We start from the raw sequence: 11,038 nt of genomic DNA, 5'->3' as shown, positions 1-11,038 counted from the left end.
ACTCTTTTCAATAACTCTTTCAATATCAACATCGTGATAAAATTGAAACAAAAACCGGGTTGAATCAAGCTCTTTAACGTACATACCTTTGCCCGATTGCCATAACGAAGCCATGAGATGGCGCATTGCATCAAAATCTATATTGCGTTCAGTCAAAAATCGCCCCACTAAACACCACCGATCGTCTATGGCAAACTCCACTGTCTGATCAACACCGTACGCCAACGCCTCATCTTCCTCCTCTTCCGCTAGAATCGGAACAGACATGTTATTAGTACCACTAGAAGACGCCATAATCACCCAACTCAAAACAAACACTCAATAAGACAAGAACAGAGGACAACCTCAGACAAAACAAAGCATGTCAATAGACAAGACTATATTTTTTCTTTTTCGTCATAGTTTTTTTAGTTTAAAAGGTTTTGGTTTAAGAATAATTTTTTTTTTAGTTTTTTAAGTATATAAAATCAAGTAATGTATTGTATTAATTATTATGGCTAAAATTATTAATACAATATATATTGTATTATTTAATACATAACAAATAATTCATATTAACTTATATTATAATATTTACAAAGGATTCCAGGTCAACACCAATCTTCGACCCAAATCCGGATTCAAACCCAAACCCAAACCCAAGACACGTGACCCGGACTCGAACCTGGGACTCAGACCGAAACCCGAACCCCTAGACTCGGATCCGGGACCTAGACTCAAGACCCAAAACTCGAACCCAGACCCAGACCTAGACCTGGGACTTGGGCTCGGACCCGAACACAGGATCCGGGACTTAGACCCAGACCCGGGACCTGGACCTGGACTTGGACTCCGGACCCAGACCCAGACCTGAATCCGAATTGAGACTTGGACCCGAGACCTGTGACCCGAGACCCGGACCTGACCCGTATTTGGTGTTAGGTCGAGTGTATTGAAAATATATTATAACTTTACACAAATTATTAATACAAGTCAATACCAAACATAGTATTGCATTACATAATACTAATACAATACAATACAATACAATCCAACACAACACAATACAATACAATATAATACGACGTACCAAACGAGCCTTAAAAGAATTTTTTTTAACATATATATATATATATACAATTATTCTACTTTAAGATTTAGATAAATTTTTGACACATTATTAGAGCAAACCTTTTTTACAATGTAAGACATATTTTAATAATAAATCACTAATTTATCTAATAAGGTTGGAGATGGTCTTGGTGGACCAAACATCAACTTTGTCACTAAGTAAGGGGTCCATTAACTTTGCACATAACAGGGTCGGTCCTAAAGTATATAAATAATTTAATTATCATCAAAATAATAGCTCTAGTATTTTGGTGTAGAGACAAAACTTTGTAAAACTTTTAAGAATTTCAAGGTTCAATTCTTCATAACTACACATATTTATTAATAAATAATGTGAATCGATGGTAAGTTAGTCATTTCTGTATATGTGTTTATTTTAATTTATAAAAATTAAAAATTCCAAAAATTGATTAAATAGAAAATAAAAGAAAATAGATACATCTCCCACTAATTTTATAAGGAATATAATGACTTCAATTTTTTTTATCTTATTTTATAAAATTAAATATTTATTGACAAGTTTCTCCTTTCAAATATAGTTTATAAAATATTTACTATATATATTATATTTTAATTAAAAATGATAATTTAACAAATTTAAGTATTTCAATTATGTTTCCTGATAAAGTAAATAAGATAAATTATTAACATTCAATATTTGAATAATTTTAGTAAATAACATATTACAAATATTAATTCTATTTTTTTTCTTCATTTATTCAGTTACATTCATCCATTAATTTATTCTGATCTGATTCTAAAAAAAATGGAGAAGAAGAGGTTGAGAATTGATTTATTGCCCTCTTAGTTTGAAAGAAACTCTATACTACTAAACTAAATACTATTTTATTATAGTTTTCTATTATTTAACATATATAATTTTTTTCTTCATAATTTTAGAATCCTAAGAGCATCTCTAGAGCTATAAATGTAGTATATTGTTATTTTTTTTGAATATTTTACTAAAATTTAACTCCAATGGCAGGGCTGGCCCTGAGCTAAGATGAAGGAGGAGGCTGCCTTAGGCCCCCACCGCTCAGGGCTCCATTTTAGAAAAAAATTAAAATATAGTTAGTAATAAAATAAATAATAATAGTTTTAATGTTAAATGTATGCTGTAGCCTAATGGTAATTTGATTAGTTTAATAACTAAGAGGTTGAGAGTTCAAATTTGGTTCAAGCTAAAAGTTATGCCAAATTTGACACAAAAGATTGCATGGGCTAAATTTTAGCCCACAATAAATACTACATTTTTTAATTACCTCTTTGCCAACTATTAATAATATTCATTCACTTTAAATAAGATATATTTATAAGATATTAAAATAATATAAATAAAATTAATTATTTTGTATATCATATCGCGTTATATATTAAGGCTTCTACCGCCTCCACTAATACAATACAACACGAATTTTTGGGGGTTTCTTCCTCTCTTTGTATTAATGACTTTGTTCGGGGGCTTTCTTGCACCAACTCTTAAAGAGAAAAGATTATCTTAGTGTATGTCACACGACCTGTGGGACCAACAGTAAGTAGTTGGAATCATCAACTTTGGCAAATTCATGAAAAGTTACAATCCCTACTGGTAATATTAGCTTTTATAACTAATTTGTACCTTATGCATTGGAGCACAAATACAAAAAAAAAAGGGGCCAATTATAATTTTATGGTATATTTTAGGCCAAATTTAACTCAAAATATACACCGTCCATTAGAGATGATCTAAGTGTTTAGAATCCAAGACGGATGCTTAGCCCACCTTACCTGACAACCGACCCTTAATAACAGTGCGTATATTAGATATTCTTCGGAATCTTCACCTCCAAATTATATATACTATTTTTTTAAACCAATTATATATACTACTTGATGTACTACACTTTTTTTTTTTTTACTTTTAGTTACAACAAAACTTGTGACTAAAGATAAAAAAGTTGTGGCTAATTATAAATTATTATTATTGTGTTGTGACTAAAAAGTCCGTAACTAAAAATATTAGTAACAAAAATTACAATTTGTTGTGCCTAAATGTGTTTTTAGTCACAATACTTATTGTACTAAAACTAAATTAGTGACAACTTGTGTTTAAGTAAATACTATATTTTAGTCACAAGTAGTTTTTTGTTGTGACTAAAAGACATATTTAGTCACAAAAAATTTACGTTGTGACTAAAAAATTATCACTAAAAGTAATAGTTTTTTGTAATGCAGTCTCTGAAACACTAAAAATAGTGTAGTTTCACAATATATATAATTCAATGAGACACCATAACTAAATTTATAAATGGGTTTATCTATGTGTCCCACCAAATTTAATAAGCACTATAGATCACATTATTTTTTTAAATTTTTTTTCATAATTGAATAATACTTTTAAGAAAAAAAATTAAATAATTATATATGTTTAGTATTAAAATATTTTTATTATATTAATAAAATAATAGAATAATAAAGAATATAAAATTTAGTGTAATTTTTATATTGTAATTGAAATTGAAAAAAAAAAAATAGTGCTAAAATAGTAATTTATTTGGTGTTGATTTATTAACACTAAACTTAAGTTTTACCAATAGAGATGATTTTTTTTTTTTGAGATGAAATAAAGCCATTAGAGATGACCTTATAATCTTATAATCTGGTTTAATTTATAAATGGCAACCAAACTACCAAATTAATACAGTTTCACAAAAAAAAAAAATAAATAAAAAATAAAAAAAAATTGATTACGTGATGTTCTTTGTAACTACAACAGCCCATTATAATTTTCTTTTATTTGCAAAATTAACCAATTTTTTGTTATCCTTGTTTTTTTTTACGTGGTGATTAAAATCACACGTTATTAATAATACAATAATTTATAATGGCAGCACTTCTTTAAATTAGGATAACTTATGGTCTAATCAAAGGACATACTTTGCCAAACCATGTGCTGTTAAATTCTTATCGCAAGCCACATGGAACAAAACTACCCCCGAAAATTTAGACAATAAAACTATAACATCTTCAAACAACACCCCCAACTTATTAAAAAACACCATTCCTTTGTTGATAGTTGTTATGAGAGAGCTAAAATTTTGACTTGTAATACAAAAATACTACATGTAAAAAAACAAACAACACCAAAAAACAACATGTACTAGAAAAGAAAATTCTTGAATTAAACTTAATATATATAAAACCAAGCTAGTTTTTGCACAATAATTTGATGTTTTTGATGTTTTTTTTCGGATTTTGTGTTTTTTATGACTTTTGTGCCTTTTACGGTTATTGTGCCATTTATTATGGCTTGTTCTTAATTATTTAAGGTAGTTTTGTGGTATGGTCATTGGGCAAGAAAAGTGATCATTTTGTGCTCATGATTTATATTGCAACGACTTTTCAGTTTTGATAAATAAATATTTCAATTTTTTTTAAGTTTTTATATTTGATATGGATTGTTTTATATTATATTATGAATTGTTTTGTCTTCGTTCTTTTACATTATTTAATTTTTATTACATTTTGTTGTAATATAGTTTTATTATTTTATTGTTATTAAATTTTTGCTTGGTTTTGTGGAGAGTTTACGATTATTATTAAGACTTTGCCCATAAGTTTAATTTTACTATAATCAAAATTACACGTGTTTTGTTGAGTGTTCTTAGTTTGTTGTTTTTATTAGCCGAAAGGTTATATCTTTGGCTAATTCTCTGTAGGTTTTAGTTTGGATTTCGTTCTCTTTTTGTAGTTGAGTTTTAGTTTTTTAATTTGGTCTATAAATTTGATTTTGTTACCCTTGTTTTAAATTGGGATTTTAATATCTGATTGTGACCATCGTTAGAATTCAGTCTAAAGTTGAAAAATAATATCTACAACTTGGTAATTTTTGTTAAATTTTATTGTAGTTATGATTAACTAGAGTTTGCTACATGTTTTCACATAAGTCTTGGTGTATTATGTTTAATTGAGAGTAATGAAAATAATTGAATAAGAATGAAAACATAAACTAAAACATAGATAATAAATTAGTTAAGAAATATAAGTAAAATAATTTAACTAATGATACATGCCACACGATACTATTTTTGTAAATAGCGGGTCTCATCTAATATTTTGGTGTATATATTTTGAAGCACATTTTCTCCCTTTTTAAAATAGTGAAAAACCATTTCAATACTTCATATAATGCCCCTATTCTATATAATATGCAACAATATTCACTACCTAATAAGTATAAATTTTAGGGGAGGTTTATATCATATTTTTGTGCTGTAGTACTGGTACATCATTTTTCCTGAAAAGTAAAAACATGGGGTGGATATTCTTGTTTTGTATAATAGTATTAACAATCCTCTCAATTAATTTTTGAAAACTAATTATAACAAAATTAAAAATAACTGTTTTTACACTAATCTAACAAACTATTTAAATTCTGTTTTTGTCGTACAATAAATTACTCAAAATCCATTGTTACTATAATAAACACCATTGTAAAAAAAATACAAGAAGGTAATAATTTGTGAATGTATAAATATAAATAAACATAAGAAAAGAAGCAATAAAAGTGTAGTAGAGGCGGATTGAAGAGAGAGAGGTTGCATTGGGTGGTATTATAAGTATAAGATAACATAAGAACGAAAGAGGCAAAGGGTGGCCCTCTTTCCCGTACTCTTGGATTGGACTTTTCTGGAAAGTCTTTCCTTTTCTTACTATTATTCTCATTTCCTTTTCTGATACCAAACCCAAACTCAAACCCAAACCCAAACCCAAACCAAACCCACCTCTCCTCTCTTCTCTTCTCTCTCTCTTTTTTTTTTAACTACCTCCTCTTCACTTTTTACTATTTACACAAATCTCCCTCTTCTATTTACTTTTTTTTTTTTTCACTTTTAATTCAAGTATATTTATATTTATATATTTATATATTTATATATATGCACAAACAAACACAAGAATTGAAGCATATATATTTATATTATTAGGCAAAGGCAGTGTTCTAGTTAAGTGCTTGCGCTGTCTATTTCCATGAATGGTAGTATTATAGGGAGAGGTCGATGAGAGAGAAAGCTTTTCGATTTGGTTAACGTGGGAAAGTTGTGTAAGAAAGAGATGCTTCTTTCTTTCCAATTTTCCTCCCATAAATATTTCATATTCTTTTTTTTTTCTCTCTCTCACAATCCCACCAATCAAAATTTTAATTAAAAACCATAAGACATACAAATTGTATAGCATATAATTGTCACATTTATAAAGAAAGAAAAGAAAAGAGTTTAAAAAGTAAAAGCCTTCTTCATGGTCATGTCTTCTAGGTGAGAGGTGGGGTTACATAAATTAATATACATAAATTAATAATTATATTTAAATGAGAGAGAGAGAGCTGACAAATGGGCAGATATAAAATTTGAACTAAAAAAACAAATGATTGGAAAATAAAAAGAAATAGCAATAAAATTATAGAATACAACTACTGTATTAGGGAGAGAAAGAGAGTGAATTATGAGTGTATGTCATTGAAAAGAAAAGAGTGGCAATTAGTGGTTAGAGAGAGAAACTTAGAGAGAGAAGTAAGAAGTAAGAAGAAGAAGAAGAAGAAGAAGAGGGTGGTGGTATTAAGGTCTTTTGGTGAAACTGGCCTCGTCTATGCTGTATTGGGCAGTTTAGCTTGTTACACCAAGATCTTGGAACTTCTTTTTTTCTCACTCTAAACAACAACAACCAACAAACGACATCAAAAACTACCTACTTCTCAATGTCGTTTTGATCATTCATCTCATATAAATATCTGACCTTCTTTTTCTTTCTTTCTTTCTTTCGAGTGAGAAAGCTTTTTTTTTTTTTTTGATTGAAACCCACCAACACCACGAATAGTAATTCTGGGTTTTTATTTTTCTTTAAGTTTTGATTCTTTTCCGTTTGTTTCTCGAGAAAATCGAAGAGAAAGAGGAACTCAAAAAAAAATGTGGGATCTTAATGACTGTCCTGATCAGAGACGAGACGACGAATCCGAAGGTTGTTCGTCCCAGAAAACCTCCGTCGATGGAGACGACGAAAAGGGTAAACGGGTCGGATCCGTCTCGAATTCGAGCTCATCGGCGGTTGTAATCGAGGACGGATCGGACGAAGAGTACGGAATGGGTACCCGAAGTAACATGATGATGATGATGAAGAAGCGTAGTGGTAGTAATAGCAAGATATTTGGGTTCTCAGTGACCCACAACGAGCTTGAAGAAGAAGAAGAAGACTTCTCCATGGAAACAGACCCATCTCCAGTAACCCGAAACTTCTTTCCGGTGGAAGAATCAGAAATGGGACCTTCCTCCTCCATCTTAGTCGGCGGCCCCACCGATGTGGGTGGTGGAAATATAGTGGATGGGTTTCCCCGGGCCGCATGGGTCGGAGTGAAGTTCTGCCAGTCCGATTCACTGGGCCCAGGCCCAGTAAAGCCCTCTTCTATGGAAGTTTCTCAGCCCATGAAGAAGAGCCGTCGTGGGCCCAGGTCCAGAAGCTCTCAATACCGCGGCGTTACCTTTTACCGGCGAACTGGCCGGTGGGAGTCCCATATATGGTCAGTACAGTAATTTTAGTTTTTTTTTTTTTTTTCCCTTCTTTTCTATAAATATGTTTTTCTATATTGGACAATTTTGTAAGCATTTGAATCTAATCAATTATATTTTGGGGTATTTCTTGTCTTTCTTTTTTTTGATTTTGTCCTTCCTTATACAGGGATTGTGGAAAACAAGTTTATCTGGGTATGACTTTGTTATAAATTTTTCTATTTTTGGGTGTGAAAATTGTTGTGTTTTGTAATATAAAATATATATACAATTATATGTTTTTTTTAATTGGTTTTTGTTTTGATTTTGTAAATATTAATAATAATATTAATAGGTGGTTTCGACACTGCACATGCAGCTGCACGGTAACAACTAACATCTACTTCTACTTCTTCTTCTTTATATCTTCATTATCAAAATAAATTAATTATAATTAATCAATTAATTAAAACCAATTAATTTTGGCTATTATGCAGTGCATATGATAGGGCTGCTATTAAGTTCAGAGGAGTAGAGGCTGACATAAATTTCAGTCTTGTAGATTACGAAGAAGACTTAAAACAGGTAATAATAATAATAATAATAATAATAATAATAATAATAATAATCTTATCTTGAACAGTGAATATCTTATCTTCAACAGTTCATAAATATTTCTGGGTTTTATTTATTTCGAATGTTTATTATTATTATTATTGTAAACTTTTTTATTTTTTTTTTCTTTTTGGGTGTAATTAATAACACTTACAGATGAGCAATTTAACAAAAGAGGAATTTGTTCATGTACTAAGGAGACAAAGCACAGGATTCCCTAGAGGAAGCTCTAAATATAGAGGGGTTACTTTGCACAAGTGTGGACGATGGGAGGCTCGTATGGGCCAGTTTTTGGGCAAAAAGTATATAAATCTTATCTTTCTTTTTCTTTCTTCCTTTCTTTTTTTCTTAAATTTTATTTTTCTTAATTAAGCTTTATAAATTCGTTTTATTTTCATAAAACACAGGTACGTGTACTTAGGATTATTTGATACCGAAATTGAAGCTGCAAGGTAATTAATTAAATAAATAAATAATTAATTACATATTATTAATACAGTTTTTTTTTTCTTTTCTTTTTTCGGGTCAATAATTAATAATAATAATAATAGTAATAATTGTTGTTGTTGATGGTGGTGTAGGGCTTATGATAAAGCTGCAATTAAGTGTAATGGGAAAGACGCTGTTACAAATTTTGATCCAAGTATTTACGACAACGAGCTAAACTCACCTGGTACGTGTCGTGTGTATATTTATTATTAATTGAAGTGTTTTTTCCTTTTGTCATTAATGATTAATGAATTTGTTTATTATTATTATTAAATGTTCAGTAGAGAATTCATCACCTGGTAACAGTAGTAGTAATTTGGGGGATCATAACTTGGATTTGAGTCTTGGCAATGCAAATATTATTAAGCAAAACAATTATGTGACAACCTCTGCCACACATCATGGTCTTATTATGGATCATCAACCTAATTCGATGCCTTTTGAAACTGATTGGCGCAATCCTGGTTTTAGGCCTAAGGTAATTATTATTATTATTATATAGTTTTACATATTATAATAATTATTAAATGTCACACACACATTGATATAAATTATTCTTATTATTATTATGATTAGGTTAATAGTGGTGATCATGCGATGATGATGAGAAGAGATGGGTACCAGTTGGAGAATGAAACCATGCAACTTCTAAGCCGAACCCATCTTCAACCTCCTTCTAATTATAATCACAATAACAATAATAATAATAATAATCAGATCATGAGAAGACCTGGAGTAGATCATCAACATCATCATCATCATCATCATCAAAATCATAATCCAATCCAAATTCATCCCATAAATTACCCTCCAAATCATCATCTTCACCATCAACAACAACAACACCACCATCATGTAATATTATATATTAATTATTATTAATTAATACTGATTTATGTTTAGAATTATTATTAATATTTTGGATTAATAATTGTTGGGGTTATATAAATATGTACAGAATAATAGTCAGTTTCCTAGCAGCAGCAATATGGGTGGCCGGAACAACAACAACAGCAACCATGGCAGTGGTGATCCAATGGCGGTTCAGTTATTCCCTACCACTGCTTGCAACTGCTGCAGCATCATCAGGATTCCCACCGCAGATTAACCCTAGCTAGCTTTCGTCTGATTTTTGAGTATTGTTATATATATATATATATATACACATATAAATATATATATATAACACTGGGAAAAGAAGTAGTTGAAGAAGAAGAAAAAAAATCTAAAGTATGATTTTTTTTACTACCTAGCCACCCTTCAAAAAAATTCTCACTGTCCCAACTAGCTTTATAATTAATTATAATTACCTATATATATATTAATATTGATCATAATGATGATCACATTCTTGGAAACACTCAATCTTCATTTTTATCTGTTTTGGTTAAGCTTGTAAAGATCCAATCCTAGCTTGGAGATCTACAACAACAATCTTTATTTTTTCTTTCTTTCACTGCTAACTATCTTTTTCCCAGCCACCCAAAAGGAAAATTGTTGGTCTTGGTCAAACTAACAATAAGTATTGTATGAAATATTATTGGACAATATATATATATTATATATATGATGAGTTCTGACTAAAAGTTACAGATGATTCTACAGGGGTTTATATATTTCTACATATATACCTTAATTAGTTTTATATTTATATATATACATGTATTTTTGTTAGTATCGTTTGTTGCACACTTATGGTAATGCTTTGTTTTTACTGTGGTGATGATGAATAATGCTTTATTTTAGTAAAAGAAAAGTATATAATGATAACTATGTTGAAGAGGTAAAGAAAAAAAATCCATGTATAAATATAGGATTGAATTTTCTTTTTGCTATTAAAAGATTGAGAAGATAGGTAGACCAAAAAAATTGAAAAGGGGTATTTTTGTAGAGGAGAAATGTGTTGGAAATATCATGAATAATGAGTGGGTTGGGGTTGGGTTTTGGGTTGGGTGGTAATGAATAGTCACTATCATAGGTGTCCTTTGAATCAGTTCTCTTGCCTAAAAGCAGTCAGACACTGCTATTATTACGAGAGGGACCTATCATTGTTGTAGCCCAAACCCTTCCAAAGGACACACAATTTTAATAAACAGAAGAGATTATTAATTATATTTATATATAGAAAAAAATATAAATATTTATATGTTTAATTCATTAATCTTAAATTACAACAAAACCATCACTTCCTTTGCCTTGTTTAATTAGTTTTGTTTAGATGTTTCTGGTTTATTTTTGGAGTACTGTTATTAGGTATTAGTACTTCTAGATATTTTATCTTGACTAGTAATATTCTGTATAAGTTATTA

The 11,038-nt window shown here is 29.7% G+C and overlaps 1 protein-coding gene across 2 annotated transcripts; it reads left to right on the top strand.

Moving 5' to 3' along the window:
• Positions 1-6,304: 6,304 nt before the first annotated feature.
• On the top strand, positions 6,305-10,326 carry LOC115712803 (floral homeotic protein APETALA 2). 2 transcript variants are annotated; one of them, XM_030641174.2, is made up of 10 exons: positions 6,305-7,657; positions 7,816-7,841; positions 7,981-8,011; positions 8,123-8,210; positions 8,397-8,542; positions 8,648-8,692; positions 8,822-8,913; positions 9,014-9,207; positions 9,306-9,584; positions 9,688-10,326. In XM_030641174.2, exons 1-10 carry the CDS (start codon positions 7,050-7,052, stop codon positions 9,835-9,837), a joined length of 1,659 nt encoding a protein of 552 aa, XP_030497034.1. In that variant the 5' UTR covers positions 6,305-7,049; the 3' UTR covers positions 9,838-10,326. The 2 variants fall into 2 exon arrangements, with proteins under 2 accessions (XP_030497034.1, XP_030497033.1); XM_030641173.2 differs by having other exon boundaries at positions 6,310-7,657; positions 9,011-9,207.
• The last annotated feature ends 712 nt before the right edge of the window (positions 10,327-11,038 follow it).

Source organism: Cannabis sativa, chromosome 4, assembly GCF_029168945.1.
Source record: "Cannabis sativa cultivar Pink pepper isolate KNU-18-1 chromosome 4, ASM2916894v1, whole genome shotgun sequence".
Classification (NCBI taxonomy): Eukaryota; Viridiplantae; Streptophyta; class Magnoliopsida; order Rosales; family Cannabaceae; genus Cannabis; species Cannabis sativa.
Note: the sequence above shows the minus strand (reverse complement) of the source record. Positions and strands in the feature narration are given on the sequence as shown.

Coding starts and splice junctions, on each gene's coding strand:
- LOC115712803 (XM_030641173.2), top strand. CDS start 7,050: ATGTGGGATCTTAATGACTGTCCTGATCAGAGACGAGACGACGAATCC. Junction 8,693..8,821: donor ACCGAAATTGAAGCTGCAAG/GTAATTAATTAA, acceptor ATGGTGGTGTAG/GGCTTATGATAAAGCTGCAA. Junction 9,208..9,305: donor ATCCTGGTTTTAGGCCTAAG/GTAATTATTATT, acceptor TATTATGATTAG/GTTAATAGTGGTGATCATGC.